Here is a 19520-nt window from a genome sequence, read left to right on the forward strand (position 1 = left end):
CCTACAGAAGGCTTAGTTATCAATTTAAAACATTGTTATCATTAGATTACAAGAGTCTCCTCTTGAGGCATGCTGAGGCATGCAGATTATTGTATGTGAATTCTTATTGCTTGTAAATGAAAACCTACATCAAGATATGTTTTATATTAACATAAAACCAAGTAACTGTACTGAGAAAAGGTTGGAGCTTAACACATCACTGTTTTGGTTCTCTGGCTGCACATAAACAGTATGATTGAGTGTGATGGCTCTTACAATCCACAATACAAAAACTGTAAACTGGATTAAAGAATAAACAAGTAAAAACTACCTGCCTATCATGAAATGTCAAAAGGTAAACAGGTGTGTTGAAAGTAGAGAAAATCAAAAACACTGGTATTTTTCTTACAATTTGGTGGAGACCAAAAGAGAGCTGAAAAGAATATGGATTATATATCTGCTTTGCAACATAAAGGTTACATAGGATGTTAATCATGTAGAACAGCAGTCTGATAATTAGACTGAAATGCTGTGCAATTCTGAGCTGTGAAAGCAGGTTCTAATGCAGCAGAATCCTGCAACATAATGCCTTGCAGACTTGACTGGTAAATGTATATCATACCTCAGGCTGTCTGACTCCTAGTGGTTAAAAGGTTCTTCTTGCAGCTTTAAACAAATGATAAGTGAAGTTTGTGAATTTGATTCTGTGCTGTTGTTTTTTCTTTGTCTCTTAAAATACAGACAATTATTGGTATTTTTACCAAGAACATAGAAATGTATGCATTGTTCATCATTGCAAAAACAGTTGTTCAATGTATAAATGCATAATTATTTGAAAAGCAATGCATACATGACAAAACGCAAATTATACTTTTAAATGGTGTATTTATCTCCAAACCTTTCCCTGGCATCAATGGTACATGTAGAGCTGCAAAAAATGTTTTGGAAATGTTTTGGATAATTGGTTAACCATTTTAGCAAAAATGCCCAAAAATCACTGGTTTCAACCTCCAAAATGTTAATGTTTGCCTGTTTCATTCATCCTCTATCATAGAAAATTGAATTTCTTTGGGGTTTGGACTGTTGGTCCGACAAAACAAGACATTTGAATTTATCAGCTTGAATTCTGGGAAATTATGATGGCCGTTTTTCACTGTTTTCTAATATTTTATAGATCAAACGATTCATTGAGAAAATAATCTGCACTTTATTCGATGATGACAATAATGGTTAGTTGCAGCCCTAGTCAATGGTGTCCTCAATTTCTCTCAGAGACTTTGAGAGTCCAATTGTAAGTTTACACATCTTTTTAATTGGGTCTTTGATACAAATCAGATCTGTTGATTGGATTTGTTAACCAATTTGTTATCATGCTGTGTTCTTTTTAATTGTCTACTTTTAACAAACCTATTTGGCATTCAGGGCACAGATATTGTGTAATGCTTTCAAATTACAGTGTGTGTGTGTGTGTGTGTGTGTGTGTGTGTGTGTGTGTGTGTGTGTGTGTGTGTGTGTGTGTGTGTGTGTGTGTGAGGTGGCAAAACCATTTCCCTCCACCAACTCTGCTGTAATTACACATAACAGTCTTGTCAGTGAATGATGCTAAATAACAGCACAATTCAGACTGCAGACAGGAAACAGACAGCAGAAATAGCAAACTTCCTCTGCTCCCCGTCTCGGCTTAATGCACAAACACACGCCTGAACGCACACACACACACACACACACACACACACACACACACACACACACACACACACAGACACGCTCACAGCAGAGCATTGTAGGAGAACCTCAGAATAAAGATTTAATGAAACTGTAGGGGATGTCGTCTGGTGGGGTTTAAATGTTTAAATGTTGCTATTTCTTGCTGCTACAGTGGGAAGATTGAGTTTCCTGTGGTAATCCCTGTGTCAGTGTTCTTCTTCCTGCTTCCTTTGCCACAACAATTTCCCTGAGGCATTATACATCAATTGGCATGGCTTGGCATAACCCAAGAGTTGCTAATGTGGAGGGCTACGAGAGCTGTAAATGTGCCACAAACTGAGACCAGAAACATAGAAAAAAAACTAACAAATAAAAACTGTCGCAAACAGATTCTTTTCTTTAGCAAAAAAAGGATTGTAAAATATGAAAAAGGCAACTTAATCCCTGAGGGTGTTGTGCCATGTGCTGTGAGCATTGTGCCAACTGTTCAGATGAGTAGTGCTCCTGGAGGTTTTTTAGGGGAGCTTAAAACACAGAGAGCATGTGGGTAAGGCTCTGGTGAAGCCAATTTGGTACCAGGCATCAGAGGAAGTAACGTCTTGGACGAAACCTGGCTTGAGGATTAATTTAACATCTAAAAAAACAGTGGTACTGACATAGATTTTATTTGACAGCCACCACCCACTCACACTCAACTGCTCTCTCTCTCTCTCTCTCTCTCTCTCTCACTTATTTTAACACACTCTCTCCTCTGTCGCTATCTGACACATACACACACATTTATGAAAAGTGATGTAACAGCCCCCTTGAGCTGTAATCCAGGGCAAGCATCCATAAAAAAAGTCCTGTTAAGAAGTGTACAGGAAACCACAAAAAATACTGTAACTGGCAGTCGAACTGCATGTGTGTGTGTGTGTGTGTGTGTGTGTGTGTGTGTGTGTGTGTGTATATATATATATATATATATATATATATATATATATATGTGTGCGTGTGTGGGTGTGTGTGGTGTGTGTGTGTGTGTGTGTGTCTGTGTGTGCGCGCGCGTGTGTGTGTGTAGCTGGGGTTATAATTTGGGTACTTCAAGTCACATACATCATCTAGCTCTGTGTGTCTGTATGCTAATATAACCGTTGCAAAGTACAACGAGGAACTCCATTGGCTAATTAGCATGTGTGACGTTTGGCACGGGTCAAAGGGAACACTCCCACGCTATGTTCAGAATTGCTCACTATTTACTGTACTGTCAGTGGGTGGAAGACGTACTCAAACCATTTTTTTACTTAAGTAAAAGTAATAATACCACAGTCTCTAGACATACTTTATTACAAGTGAGAGCATTGCAATCTAAATCTTTCTTAAGTAAAAGGGTATTAGCATCAAAATATACTTAGAGGCTGTACTCGAAATACTAAAAAACAGTTGGCTGCCTCAACCAGCTCTCACGCGCAGACGGACCGTCCTATCAAAACAAAGAATAGAGAAGCTTGGATTGCAATAATTGTTAATAATGATAACAGGTTCACGAGAATACAGACAAGTAGCCATGTTTTTTACAATCTGGGGAGGAAGGCTGGCCCTTGAGCCTCCCCAAGGCAACACAGGTGTGTTTTACATTTTGTAGTGTTGTCCAAATGTATAGTGAAATTATTATACCTTATGCAATGGACAAAACATACTATGTAACCGAGGGTTACTGATTAAGAGCTAACTACATCCATGCATTGTGTAAGGAAGGAAAATGTCATGCCAGATAAAGGAAGTGATCAGATTAGTGTCCCATAGTTTTTTTTTTTTTTTTTCATTTAGCCAACTACACATTAAATTGTCCTTGTTGTTTTTGGACTCAGACATCCTGGGCTTATGAATACCTCCCAGAAAACATTCTACAAATTCAAAATGGATTGTCACTATGCTGAAAACCAATGCACTTCCCATTGAGGGTGCAGTTTTCACACAGACTGTGAAAGAACATTTGCATATTTTAGAGCTCGGCTGATGTCTTTTTGTTGCAGCCATAGTGGTCAATCAGAAAGGTTTGAGCTACCACCATATTAGTAGATCAATATGAGGCGCTTAATGTTATCATTACAGAGGGTTATGACCATGTACAAGAATGGATCTCTGTTACTGGTTCCAGACATTGTCTGCATTGTAGCAGTTACACATCATGCACAAGCCAAATGTAACAAAATCTGTAGTCATTAACATGAACAAGAACATACATGCTATGCATTGTCTTTAAAACAGCATGGAAGTTAAGCTGCAGGAGATCAGTGCTTTTCAATTCATGGGCAGCACAATAAAGAGAACAGCGAGTACAAAAGGAGGAGAACAATAGTGCTACTGTTCATAGTGACAAATAATGGTTAACGGCTGGAATGGTGTAGCTAGGCATGTAGTCTGAGCTGGAATGAGAGCAGATGTCAGAGTCAGTGCTGTGGTGCCATCTAATGGTCAAACAAGAAATGTTGCTCACAGTTAAACTGTTGTCTGCCAAGGAAGCAGACTGTGTGTACATCCAAAAATCTGCTTCACAGAAAGAAAACCATTTTAAACTCTGGAATTCAAAGTTTTGTGTTTATTGCTTTTAATGGCAAGCCGGTCTTCCTCAGACTAAAGTCAAAGGGAATTAGATTAATTTGAGTTGATTTACATCAGTGATGTCCTCATTATCTAATAAAGGATCTTTTTCCAACATAACTTTCTGTGACTGCCGCTAACAAAAGAAAACAGCCACCCTCTGTGCAGATGCTGGCAAAAGCAGAATATTACTATTCCATTAATAATATCCAGTAATAATGCACCGATGTACAGTGGCATCGCCAGAGATGTTCTTTTGCTGGTGCTTTGGGGTTGCTGGACGTTTCAGTGAGGGTGCTCTGACATTTTGAGTTTCCCTTGATACAAATAGCCTAACATTACACACAAACTTTAGATTTGGTGATCCATTTATTCACATTTCTGTAAAACACATGTTCACTGTAATGTTCTTCTACGAGACAGAGATAAGAGTAAAGTTCTTGCATGGACCCCTATCAGCTGACTCACCCACTGTGGCCTGGCTGTACGGTCCCCTGGTCTAATGTCATGTAGCCTACAGCAGGGTGACGTTAAGCATCCTCAGCAGCAATCATGGCCGTGGTCGGTTCATCTTCCTCCAGCCGATTTTCTTCTTCCCGGTTGGTGACAAGTTCACCATATCTCATAGATCATTTCTCATTTACAGGACGTTTAGGGAGTAGTTGGACTCACTTCTCTAATCCTAACGGGTCCAAATATTGAGCTCTTCTTCTTCTGTGTGAAAACGTTACTGCGGAAGTAAGGCAAGGCAAGGCAAGGCAGCTTTATTTGTATAGCACATTTCAGCAACAGGGTAATTCAAAGTGCTTTACATAAAACATTAAAGAGCAAGGTAAGGTCAAAAGTTCAATGTGTGCTGCACCCTTTGGCCGAATACCATCACCTGTGTTTTTTAGCCTAAAAATAAACGGTTTATTTTATTAATGTATTATTCATTTTTCAAATATAAATTATACTATTTACACGATTCTTTATTTATTTATAACCAATCAACCACAGCAATTTCTTGGGGGTGCTAAGGGGGTGCTATGGCAATCCTAGGGGTAGCCTAGCTACAGCACCCCCTAGCCCCTCCCTGGCACCGCCTATGCCGATGTATAACTTTGTACAGTACAGCTACTGTATATATCTTTATAATAAACACATAGTAACCATTGTTTGGCACTTTTTCTAACATGGAGGGAAAAGAGAGAAAATTGTGACTCAATTCTGTTAACTACACAAAAACTAAGAATGTATTAAATAATGAAAAGAGTCTACAGTAATGCTAGTGGCACTTATTTTCTATTCTCTTGGCTCTTTAATGACTTAATTGGATTCAAATGTTCCTTTGTGTGTTTCTTTTGCATTTTGTTTCAAAGCTTTTGGTATTTTGTGTAAAGAACTTTGAATTGCTTTGTTGCTGAAATGTGCTATATAAATAAACTTGCCTTGCCTACCTAAGCATGTTAGCATGTTAAGATTTGCTAATTAGCAATAAACAGCATAAGCATTTCAGACGTTTGTAATTGTATAACAGGTTTGACAATAAACATCTTGAATCCACCAACAAGCCAATAAACTCGTAACACAGTGTGCTATTTTTTCCCTTTCCTTTTTATTTACTGAAGCGATAGACTCATCAAAATAGTATCAAAGATCACAAAAGTGTCCTAAGCACCATTCAGTGTGTGTAGACACCCGTTCATTTGTTGCTCAATTCACAATATTTAAATTTACAACCAAAGATTAAACAATTATGAGAACACAAACATAACAAAAAAATATAACAAGAAAAAAACTCATATAAAACATATTTGCATCTAAATATAAACGAAAGGCAATTAGAAGGATAAAATCTATACAGTACTTGTCATTACCAGTGTGGATGAATAAGAGTTACTTGTCTATAGGTGGCAAAGGAGAGCTACAACTTAAACTGAAGGGTCTGACCTTGGCCCCTAAAGAATGAGGAGTTTAAAAAACAAGATTTTAAGATTTCTTGACACAAATAATAAAACATATGTTATAGCATTTGAGTTAAACGCTGAATTTACATTACTGTAAGTTTGTAGTAGATAATAAGGTAGGAGCCCTTTTCCAAACTATCAACACATAAATGCCAGTGTTTAGAAAGCAACAAGGTTTTTGCAAAATCTTGTATCACTCTTTTTTGGCTTAATATTTGAGGATCTGCATGTCTCAGAAAGCAGCGAGCAGCCGTCCAAAAGCAAGGCGACGGTAAGTGTGTTGAACAATAAGTGTACACTTTAGATTCTGGATGGTTTGAAGACAAAGTGAGTGTTTCACCCTCAGATCATGAAGGAGTGAGCTGGTTTGTAGTGCTTGATCTGTCGAGAGCAGAGAGACGTACAATGAATTATTTCCTTTAATTAGCCAGGGACCAGTGTTATCAGCAACTTATCAACAATTTATCGGCAACCCAGAAAGCAAAACAAGATGTGACATGATAACAATCTCTCTGATCACTCACATTGCGGATGGGAGGAGGTGGTGGAGGAGGAGGGTTGAAGGACTTGGTGCTGAAAGACAAGGAGGCCGTTTAGTCTGAGCTCATTACCAGCCAATAACACACAGCTACAGGTGAAACAAGAGTTAGACTGACAAGTGAAACCCTCACCTTTTTGTTTTTTTGTCCTCTGTTCAAAGAAACAACAAAGAAGAAAAGTTAACATTTGTCATGATCACTAATTGCCAAATAAATTGCCAGACATTGTCTTTTGGCAATGGTGGATAGTAATTATTTACTCAAGTAAGCATAATGAGTGTTTCTGTCCACTTGACAAATGTTAGTCCAATATTCACTCTCGTTCAGCTCTCCTGAGGCAAATAAAAAAAGCTCCACTTTGTTAACCAGCTAATTGTGTCTGTCTGCTGTTTGGTGTTGAGCAGGTAGTGTACATTGGATTTATTAGATCTTTGTCACTAAAAACAAGAATGATAAGAGCAGTTAGACTGAACCAGAAAAGTACGTTAGCAAACCAGGGGCAACCTCTAGCTGTAAAGTCCTTTGCAGAGGGCGGCGTTTGAATCGGACCTGCGGCCCTTTGCTGCATGTCATCCCCCCCCCCCCTTCCTGTTTATCCATTGTCACTATCTAATAAAAAGGTCCAAAAAATAATCTTAAAAAAAAAAGTTATCAAAACAAAACAATGACAAATTGCACATGAATGAAGAATTCCTCATGGGGGAGACAGAAACTACGCACTATAGCCTTAAATAAAGGATGTGAATACTTCCACTGTCTGTAAGTTAGAACAACAGACCAACACTTTTTTCAAGCCAATTCTCTGTGACTTTCACATAGTTTGAATGCAAATGCCTCAAATGTAAAAGCAACACACACACACACACACACACACACACACACACACACAGAGAGAGAAACATCACACTACTCACTCTTGCAGCAGCCTCGGCGTTGACAGACACACACACAGATGCAGCAGAAAAGGATGAGCGACAGAAAACCTGCAGCACCTGCTATCAAAATTGTCATATTCAAAGGATCTAGAAGAAGGGGGAAAGAGAGGATTTCCTCAGTCTTTGTTGTTGTTTGTTGGAGTGGATCGAAACAGTTAAACTTCAAAGAGATGCTGTACCAAACTTTCTTACATTCAATAACTTTCAGTTTTTGGGCCACACAGCTTTTAGGCGCCCCCACACTGTTGGAGGACTCACAGCGGTACATCCCTGAGTCTGTTTTGGACACACTCGTAAACTTCTGCTCCAGACAAAGACAAGTTGAGAGGTGAATTGCAGACAGTTCGTCTTTACATGTAGAACTGTGTTTATATACTCCTGGGTGCATTTAAGAGGACCTGTGTGTAGGATTCAGGTGGGATTATTGGCAGAAATGGAATAAGAATCGTGTTTCTGTTAGTTTAGAATGAGCCCTTCATATCATAAGGGGGCGGTCCTCTTCCACGGAGGCCTGCAGCCTCACCGTTAGATGCCACTAAATCCTACACACCGATCCTTTAAGCGTTTGTAGAATTTTGTGTGAACTTACCAGTGCGCCTTTGTTTGGGTCGACACTGTATGGAGTATCTGCTGTGGCCGTCAAAGCCTTGTTGTCTTTGTACCAGCGGTAGGTGGCAGGAGGAACACTGAGTTTGTCCTTACAGTGAAGCTCCAGGCCTGAGCCCACAAACACAGAGCTCGGTACCTCACAGGACGGGACATGAGGAGGCACTGAGGAGGCAGAGATGAAAACAGCTTGAGTTACAGCATTTAGAGAAGACCTTAAAACACTTACAACATTAATTTTGTAGGTGCATTTTGATGTTTGATGATGGATGTAGAGGGGTCTAATGATTACTTTGCTGCATCAAAACACTCCTCCCTCTACCAGGACTGAGAAGCTGTTTTTTGTTTTCACTACTGTCATTACTGGCAACAGTTTGAAGTATACACTGGTAATATCAGAATATGTAATACAATAAACAAGAAAAATTACAGGTCTGACATTTATAAACCATTGACCATTCATAGTCACTACGCAAGGCCAGGGGTCCAAGCACATTGAACTCAACGAGCACTTCAAAACATACAGCATGCATGAATTGTCACATTGTTGTCAAGTACTTGGCCACCTGGGGATTCGAACCTGAGGTCAAAGGTGACTTATTGACTGCACCAATAGAGAGACATGGTTTTTAACACTCACAAGTTGAGGCAATGACATCATATGTGCAAAAGTTCAGGTGAATTGTCAGATACTTTGGTAATGTTTGATGAAACATTTGGCGAAATATAAAATGTTGTGCATACTATCCTAATAACCATGTTTTGAAATGGCAACAAGGTGGCATGCATAATTGTTGTCAGTTATCTAGCAACGATGATCTCACAAGTTAAACCCATAGACAGTAAAATGAATGGACAAAGCGACCCCGTAGACTTGCAACGGAGAGCAGTGAAGTCTATTAGAAGCACTTTTCCAGTGATGTGCTTCCGGTCGTGTTTCTTTAGAAATAAACAATGGACAAATAAAGTCTTCAAACGCTTCAGATGTAAAGTTATTCGCTGTCAAAGTGATGCCAAAATGAATGGCAGTCAATGGAATGCTAATGGCGGGTTGAGTGCTAGGTAGCATCAAAAGTAGTAGGTACTCTTTGCGGAGGCTGGCTTACCCCCTTGGTTAAACCCCTTTATGGTTAAACCACTTGAACACAGGGCGTATTCACATGTAGCAGTACGTAACTTACTGTGGCACGGACACGTTAAAGCAGCACGTTTGGTTTAAGACAGTGAAATGAAAGACACATTTTCCAAGTTCAAATCCAGTGCTCATTTTTCTGTCATTGTTATACGATAAATGTTTAAAAATTCTGTTTTGAGTATTTTTATATCATAACAAATCCATATAGATTCTCCCTCATATATGCATATTCACAAAAACAAAGCCTACAGGTTTCCCATCATACCAAGCACATTGAGGGTTACAGTAGCTTCTCCGAGGTTGACATGGTCTTCGCCAGCGGTCACCTCACAGCGGTATTCCCCTGAGTCTTTCTGAGTAACAGAGTGTATTGTCAGCGTTGCTCCCTCCATCTTTGCCCGTCCTGCATAAGACCCTATAGTGGAAGGTGAGAGAAGATGGACAAAGCTAGAACTAAGTGCTTAGCTAAAAAAAAAAAAAAAAGAGAGAAAAATAAAAAAGGTAATTGTGAAAGGATGATGGAAAGAAATGGAGCAAAATATCAGCCATCAGTTCAGCAAAGTCAAAGGAATTCATGCAGTAGGCTAAAGGCCTGTCACTCACCAGTAAATTTGTGATTAAAGTACACAAATGTCACCCCCTTTCCTTTCTTCTTCCACTCGATTCGAGGATTTTGATCTTTCTCTGTCCTGAACTCACAGGCGAGCACAGCATCTGGAAGGACAGAAAACACAGCAGCAAAATGTCATACAGTAGATGTACTTTTGTTTGAATTGGCAGGTAATTCATCCCATTATTTGTTGCTTTTTGTCACAACTGTGTACTCATGAAAAGTGATCAGCATTAAGTAATACTGGATGTGTTGATAAGGTTTGAAGGACAGTTCCAGATAGAGATAAATAAATAATTGGGCACAGTCTAACCTGTGTGCTCGTGGACCTCCACTTTGGGTTTACTGCTGCTTACTGTCACTGACAGACAGAGAGGACCTGCAGGGGTGAGAGGATCAATCAGTTGTTGTATATCGTTAAACGTTAAGTACAACCATCTTTCTTCTGCTCACATTTTTGAATAAAACAAGAATTACATCTTGCTGTATGTAACATATATATATATATATATATATATATATATATATATATATATATATATATATATATATATATATATATATATATATATTATATAGTTTCAGAATGTGGGCATGTTGGAGCTTTTGGACTCCAGTGCAATCAGAGAGACACAAACAGACATGTAAACAGGATAAAAGGCCCATGACAATGAGTCACAACCTACCAGTCATGGATTCACACCATATAGAAAAAATGCACAACATTAATTTCCAACAACAGAATATGTTCATCTGCTTTCTTTTTGTGTAAATGCACACACACGTGCCCGCCATTCCTGTTAATGACATGAATACTGGCCTCCCACACTGACTCACTCTCACTTTCTGTCTCTCTCTCACACACACACGCGCGCACACACACACACACACACACACACACACACACACACACACACACACACACACACACACACACACACACCAGTGGTGCCAGGAGCAGTGGTGACTCTCTGACAAGCTGCTTTATCTCAACCTGATAACCTCTTTTAGTGAACTGTCCCTTCAGCACACACACGAGTAGAGTCTACATTCTCCCACAAAAATGCATAGAAGTATACAAACATGCTGTAGTGTACTAATGACAAAAAAAAGAAATCACATTCAAAGTGATAACCAAAATCTTTTGAGTATCAAAGTTTGTCTTTTCTTTGTACAGAGAACAGCAGTTGTAGTCCGTTTAATTCCATGCCTATTATGATGGATTTCAATGGCAACAAGTTTTCAAAGCTTGACCAAGATATGGTTAAACATATTACCAAAAGGATGGGGATTGTGACAAAGCAGCCTTTCTTGATACCACACAGATAATGGAGCTATGCAGCAGATTTGTGAAGTTTCTATTGATGTTATACAGGTTTTTATGTTATGAAAACTTAAATCTGCCATAAATCCATTGTAACTCATTTTCATTCAAGCCGTTGCTTCCTGTGAAGGACAAAGCCACAACAAATGACATTAACAAGACAATCAGAATAACTTTGGAGCTTTATATGTATATGGGAAAATACCGATGCATACGTCTTGTTTGGTATCATGAAAACATTTGGAGCAATGAGTGTGTGTTGCACACATGCATGGAAAGCATGCTTTTCTTGCATGGACAAAGCAGCTCTTTGTGATAGTAACCTTACCCTTTTCAGCTGGACACACATACACACACACGCACACACACACACACACAAACACGCACACAAACACACACACACACACACACACACACACACACACACACACACACACACACACACACACACACACACACACACACACACACACACACACTTGAACTTTTAACCTCGACCCTCAGGTTAATCAAAACCTGATTTTAAGTAGACTTGAATCTTTGAAGAAAACACATTTGAACACAAATGCAATATATTCTAAGATACACTACAAATTCATGTCTAGTTCATGTAGACATATGATGTCCATACTGTCATTGTTTTAAATGGAATTAATCTGAAATTTTCTTTTTTTTTAATTGCATGATACTGAAATGCTATGTTTTAGTATTTTAAAAGCATTAGAAAGCAGTTAAAGTCTATTTTGAATTCAGTATTACCAATCATGCCATACCATTACCATTGACTGGACACTAATGAAAACATTTTCTTCACCAGCTTTTTCCTAACTGAGGATAAGGATTTCAATTGTTTAATCTCTGTGAGGAAAATTTGGTCCTCATTAGTAGATACAAGAAAGATCAAAACAAATGTCAAAGCTGCAATCAACATAAAGCATGTTGTTTGGAGAGCCTCTGTCCCTTAGAAATCCCACAGCAACTTCAAATGCATTTTTTTCAGATAGCAAGTGGTCGTTTTCATCTCAGTCCAATCAACAACAGGGTCAGTCAGAGGCTATCTTCAAAATGAAACGATGGGATCTGAGACTCCTCCGCGGGGCCACAAGATGGGTTTCATCAGCCTGTGGATCTCGGGTTCAAACGGCATCAGAGCGGGTTCGATGTAAACACAAAGCCCAAAAACAACCACTCCCTGCACAATCTGATGCAGTCCCTGAACACATCACACCTCCTCCCCGTCATATGCACAAACTCAGTCACACAAACTGATAAAAAAAAAATTAAATGAAACCAATCGGTTGAAATAATTTAGTTGTCAAAATACAAATCTCAGCTAATCCGTTGCACAAGGTCAAACATCTTTCAAATAAACATAATTTATCAAAATTAAATAGTAAATTTTTTTTTTTAAAAGAAGGTAAAAAAATTACATTATCCTGCATTTCTGATGGACTGTACAAAAATGATTAGGGAGAAAAGGGTGGTCAGAAAATGGCAGGGTTAATGCTTTTTTGTTCTTGTTGAAAAAAATATTGGGAATCTTTGAATCTTTTGATTCTCCTTTGCAGATCATTTGTAACAAAAAAACAAATTATGAAAATGATTGCACATTAAGGTTAATTTTATAGTACACCATCTTAAATTATTCATGCTTTGCTTCTTTTTAAAACGTGAATCGAGTTGTATTAAGAGATTTGGGGTGAGGGTATTGCAGGGTCCAAAGAAAATGTTAACACTGGAGGGCCTTGCCTTTAAAAAGTGAAGCAAACATGCCAGTTTACATTATGTGCATATACTGTACTCTGTTAAACAGCATGCACTCCTTCATCTGAAAACTTCTAGCAATAGATCTATTAAATCCTAATTTTTCTGTAGTAACTTTAGCAAATTGTTTAATAAAGTTTCTAAAACCATTTTGACAAACTCACTCTGCAGCAAAGTAATGAGAAGAGGCAGCACCAACATCATGGTGTTCAGTAGAAGTAGTCAGGGTGAGTTCAGATCCGTCCTGTGGTCTGTGGGGTGTCCGCGGAGTCTGGATGAGATTTGTTCAACTCCAAACTCTCTGCAGCTTCTTCAAGTTTCATCTGTAGCACGTGGGGGAGCACGCACCCGGGGGAGAGCTGCTGCTGCTGTCCTGTCGTTCAGGGAGACCACTGCCCACTCAGAGCAAACGGGAAATATGAGCTTGTTTTATTTTGACACGGGTCTGCTCTTTGATCTGCCTTGTTACAATCTTATACAGTATTATTAGGACAATGTTCAAAACCCTTTCATATTTTTTGGTCTATTTTAGCTTATTTCACATTAGAAAGCTTAAAAATGTCCAGGATGACAAAGTCCAAGACTAATTTGCATTGTGATCCTTGTTGCAAGCGGAGCAAAGCAGGAGTTGGGTATACACACATTTTTGTAATCATTTTATCAAATGACAATTTTGAAACATAAAAAGTGATGAACTTACAGGTTGAATAAAGTTTCATAGCAACTTTCAGCTCATCATTTACCATTCAAGCCCATAACTGTACTGTTCTGGTTCACTCTCACTACTTTCATAGAGTCATTTTCAGCAATAAAAAAGCTCTAACATCTCACTGTACACTATCTGACCAGCACTAAACAACATACACACAGTAAGAATCTAACTTATGAACAAAGTGGAGCATTTACTACTGTGTAGTAGCTAAAGTGCCAGATATTTCCTTAAGGAGTTGGTAGAGACCAAAAACAGAGCTAAAAGAAAGTGGATATTGGACTTACACTTATCAGGTGGCCAAGAAGACAACTCCAAATTAATGATAACGTTGCTCTGTTACTGCTGGGTGTGTAAATAAACAACTGTTTGCTAACAAGTTCACCATACCAAATGATATGTCAATGTTGTGTTCACAACTTGTTTCTGCTGCCGTGTGTGTGACCAAAAAAAGTTTATGAACATCCAAGTACAAGTTTGAGGTACGTGTATTATCGTCATACTTCACTACTACTAACTCACATTGCACACGTTACATTGTTCTATGCTTATCTGACAGCTACAGTTACTAGTTACATTGCAGCCTTGTTGACACATCTGCAGAGAAAACTATTTCAGCTCTTTAGGAACAAATAAATACGTAATAAGTATTCATTTAATCTTAGCTACCTCTACCTTGACATCATTTCTTAAAAACATTGTGGTCCATCTGAATTTAAAAGACAACATTTACCATGGTTAGAGTTGCCGGTGTAATAGGAGGTGCAGAGATGGGACAGCTGCTGGCTGAGCTACTGTGTCCTTGGCTATTAGGTTTCTCACCACCACCAGCCACACAACAGCTCATTGTCGCTCATTCTAGTTAATGTGCACACATGCTTGCATTTGTGGCCATATGCACCCGCACAGACACACACAGGGGCCATACTTGCAGACACGTGTGCATAAGCACAAGAGAGAAATACAAAGTCCCAAAATCTCTGCTGCAGCACCTGTTCACTATCAACAATCCCAGCTGCTCTGCAGGACACACTGATGTCACATTACACACAGTACCACACACATTCATAACACAGCTCCTCACCCACTGCTCACTTTACACAAACATGTTTAACATAAAATATCTTATATGAACCAAACTATTTAAATGCACTGCAATCTTTGGTGACAAACAGTGTGAGGAACAGCTTCCCTCCTACACTCCTGCACACAATTCAACTAAACACTGTGGCTGTTTATGCCAACAATGACTACACCTGGATTAAATCAGGGTTCCTTTGTTGGTTCTGTTGCACCAATACTTTAACCCTAGTTTAAAGCTTAACAGGATCTAAATGCAAAACCACCAGAAAAAGACACGAAACGACTACAAACTACACTTTTTGTGACATCCATGACCCACGTGAGCCCACACGTTACTGCGTAACTGCAGCGTCCCCAGTTCTAATTTTGCTGGGGACCTTTGTTGCATGTCATCTTCTCTTTCTTGCATTCCCACTGTATTAGATCTTTTTCTCAGCAGCAGAGAGACGCAGGTATAACTCATCACATAACGATGGATGTGTGCCATTTAATGGCTCCAGTAAGCTATGTCTTTGAGCCAGCATGCACAATACAAAACCAAATGGTATGCTGCCTTCATTAATATTATTAATTACACCTGTGCTTATCCTGCTGTCACATGTCCAAATGTCTGCTGTGAAATAGGGTCTATATTAAATTATATATATTATAAAGGCAAAATGCCCACAAAAGATACCAAAATAAATTCTGAAGATCAAGCAGCAGCCACATAGCACCTAACCACCCATTTCCCTTCCAGCCAATCACAGCTCAGAACAACACAGATTTGAGGGACTCAGAAAGCAACTTGCCAGATATAAATGTGGGTGGGCTGCAAGATCATAGGATCACCAAAACTGGATGACTAGAGGAGGAAATATTATTTCTGATTCAGTGAATCCTAGTTTCTGTTGAGACAGGCTGATATTAGGAAATACATTGAAACACACTAAAACCATTCATATTTATGGTTTGACTGTCACAGTGAACACGAGTTTAAAGTGCATTTCCTCCTGCCAACAGTCTTCCCAAACCATATTTTATTTACAGCAGCATTTTGTGGCGTTCAAGAGAGACAGTAAATACTAGTTCAGCAGTCGTGCCAGAGATTAAATGTATTATTAACAATTTATACCTCTGAAACATGGTTAATTATTCTCTGTAATGTAACAGGTCAGAGTCCAGAATTACAATAAGTAGAAGGTTACATGAATTAAATGTCAGATATTTCAGTACTAAACTTTCTTTTCTTTTACTTCTCTTGTAGGTAATGCCTAACTTTGTGGCTAGTTTGTTAGCTAAAATGTTATTGTGTATTCTTTTCTATAACATCCTTTGTTCTTTTTACGGGTGCAAGTTTTTTTTTCTTTGGTCTCCAACCAACCTTCTTATTTATTCAATATAAATTTAAGAATCAATGAACATCATCTATGCTTAGTGTTTTGGACATGTCTACTATCTAAAACAGATGAATATGCAGTGAAACTACTGATTCACTTCAATATCTCTATACTGAGAGTCTGCAATAGTTTATTGATCTGTCTTGATAGAGAGTTCTGTATCAGGTTTGATTGTTTACTCTCTCAGTTGTTTACTGCATTGGAAGGGCCTTGAAAATGTGAACTTTCTACCCTCTTAATTATGATGGACTGGATGCCAAGAGGAAACAAAACAGAAAAAAGATCTGCTCTCTGCAAGATAAGGTAACGGGAAGGCCATGTTTTATGACTTACTGAAAGAAAGAAAAAATAAAAGGGGTAGGACTCATGGTGTAAATAAGATTAGATTTACCAAGCAATAACCTATCACTGATAAATAGCAGTCGCAAAGAGAAGAGCACATACACAGGCGGTAATAACTCATGGGTACAAAGCGTATTTGACAGTAAATCACAGTCTGCACACTAAATACAGATTTATTCAAATAGATTAAGATGAAGACGCTGGCATTGCTCTCACTGAGCATAGCAGGTAAGAGATTTCATTAACATTGTTTTACTAGCATGTTCTCCAAAAGTTTTTTACTTCTCTTTTCATAGTGTCTTTTACTCTATGAATTTTACTGTTAAAGTTTAGATTCTATTTTCCTTTTCAACTTTTTGCATTTAGTCTGGAAAAACTTCAATCACTTATTTGCTGTAATGACTAAAGTTAAAACATATCTGCCTGTGATTGGGTGATAAGCTTTGTCCTTAGAGAGAGTGTAGTTAATTATCTCTTATTATTGTTGTTTTATCTCATCATATCATGAAATCATTCTCTTATGTTAGTTGTTCATAATTTACAATGGAAATTGCACGGCACATTAACTCATTCATAACTGCTTTTGCAAGAAATTAAACTATAAATAAAAGTAAATAACGTGAACATCCAAGGCAATCATTTTTATGTTTAAATGTGAATTAAATTGTCTTATCTCTTATTCTTGATGTACTCCACATAAACTGCATATCAACATGATTTTAGGTGTTCCCGCTTAATGAAATGATGGGTATATTGGCATGGATGGATTACTGAATGGGGCTACCTGGCACAGGTCCAGAGGCTAGAAGGTTCAGGGGCCAGAGCCTCTGTTTGAAGTGACTGTTGACATTTCTTGTTGGAAAGTCAATCAAATAACTAAGAAAAGATGCAAAACCACAACAAAAATCGCAAAACGATTACAAAACGATTACAAAAAGATGCAAAACGATTACAAAAAGATTTTTTTTTAACTACAAAATGACAAAGAAACACGACTACAAATGCAGTAATTTTGTATCTCTTTCAGTCTGGGTGGCTTTTACATGTCTGTGCTCAAAGGCCCATTGTCTCATAATTCATCAGTGGGTGCAGGTAAGGTACTCTGCCTTATTTCACCAGCAATTGTATCTTTTACTATCTCGTTGCAGTGGCTCTGGGAATGCCACCATTTGCTCCAGGTGTGGCACAAAACCCTGTGTTGACTAAAGAAGACCAGAGCCCTCTGCTGGGGGACTTTGTTCCTGTGCAGGGTCATGTGGTGGTGGAAAATCCTGCACCACAAGTTAGGCTGGGCTCCGAGGAGAAACAGGAAAAATTGGCTCCGGTGCCACTGGACATAGAACAGAGTATGATGGAACTAGAGATCAAAGTGAAGCCACAAGTTGGAGAGGAGCAAGAGAGTGAAGTAAAGACAGAGGCTAAGAAGGAGCCAGAAGTCAAACCAGAGCCAGAGCCAGAAGTTAAGGTGGAGCAGGAGCTAAAAGCAGAGCCAGAGGTTAAAGCAGAGCCAGAAGTTAAGGTGGATCTAGAGGCTGATGTGGCGCCAGAAGAAAATCTGAATCCAAAGGTTATGGCTGAACTAAAGGTTGATGAGAAGCCAAAAGTTGAGATGGAGCCGGAGCTCAAAGATGACCCAGCCTTTAAGGTGGAATCGGAGGTTAAGGTGGAGCCAGATGTTCAAGAAGAGTTTCAGGTGCAAATGAACCACGAGGCAGAGACTAAAACAGGCCGGGAGATCGAAGAGAGGCACATTGACATGGAGGGAAAATATGAAATGGTGGACGAACCGATCATGGAGTTGGAGCCACTGGATGACGACGACAACATGTCTGTAGATGAACTGAGCAACACAGAGCTGTCCGAAGTGGAAAAGTCTTTAAGGGCAGCATTTCAGAATCAAGATCTTGTCAATCAACCTATACCAGAGCAGGATAAGGGACTTATTAGGGAGAGGAGCTATGTTTTAGATGAAGAACCAATCAAGGAGCTGGAAACCCCACAAGATGAGGTGGAGCAGGATGTAAATGAGATGGAGCCAGAGCTCGAAGATGACCCAGACTTTAAGGTGGAATCAGAGGTTAAGGTGGAGCCAGATGTTCAAGAGGAGTTTCAGGTGCAAATGAACTACAGGGCAGAAACTGAAACAGATGATATCGAAGAGAGGCAAATTGACATGGAGGGAAAATATGAAATGGTGGACGAACCAATCATGGAGTTGGAGCCACTGGATGATGACAACATGGAGCTGTCAGAAGTGGAAAAGTCTTTAAGGGCGGAATTTCAGAATCAAAATCCTGACAATCACCCTCTGCCAGAAGAGAGAGGTTTGCTTATGAGTGATATGGATTCAGATGGAGAACCAATCATGGAGCTAGTGCCACTGGATGACGACAACATGTCTGAAAAAGAACTGAGCAACACAGAGCTGTCAGAAGTAGAAAAGTCTTTGAGGGTGGCATTTCAGAATCAAGAGGATGGAGAACCAATAATGGAGCTGGAGCCTGAAGAGGGTGAGGCCCTCTTACATCAACAGGTCATGCTAGATGCTGCTGTCATGGAAGAAGGGCCAGCATTGGACATTATGGGGCAGCCAATATTAGCTTTAGAGGAGTATTTCCCAAATGAAGAGGCTAGGGGGGGCATGGAGCCTGGCAAAGAGCAAGACAATCGCATGATGGAGGGGTCACACTATTTGATGATGGAGGAACCAGGCAGTGAGTCTGTCAGGGAGGAGGAGCTGTCTTCAATGGCGCTCTTTGAGGATCCAGCAATGGAAGAGGGTCCTATGCTTGATGGAGGAGTTCAGATTGGTGTGGCGCAGAGAGCTGAAAACCCTGAAGAAAGAAGATTATCACCAAAACAAAACAAGCAAGGTA

The 19520-nt window shown here is 39.2% G+C and overlaps 1 protein-coding gene across 1 annotated transcript; it reads right to left on the reverse strand.

Moving 5' to 3' along the window:
- Window positions 1-6560: 6560 nt before the first annotated feature.
- On the reverse strand, window positions 6561-13457 carry jam2b (junctional adhesion molecule 2b). The gene is made up of 10 exons (XM_028590428.1): window positions 13296-13457; window positions 10357-10422; window positions 10037-10147; window positions 9699-9848; window positions 8282-8463; window positions 7885-7993; window positions 7672-7779; window positions 6890-6908; window positions 6743-6791; window positions 6561-6599 (listed from the first exon to the last, which is right to left on the reverse strand). Exons 1-10 carry the CDS (start codon window positions 13333-13335, stop codon window positions 6561-6563), a joined length of 873 nt encoding a protein of 290 aa, XP_028446229.1. The 5' UTR covers window positions 13336-13457.
- Between the last annotated feature and the right edge of the window lie 6063 nt (window positions 13458-19520).

The sequence above is a fragment of the Perca flavescens genome, chromosome 11 (assembly GCF_004354835.1).
Source record: "Perca flavescens isolate YP-PL-M2 chromosome 11, PFLA_1.0, whole genome shotgun sequence".
In the NCBI taxonomy this organism is placed as follows: domain Eukaryota; kingdom Metazoa; phylum Chordata; class Actinopteri; order Perciformes; family Percidae; genus Perca; species Perca flavescens.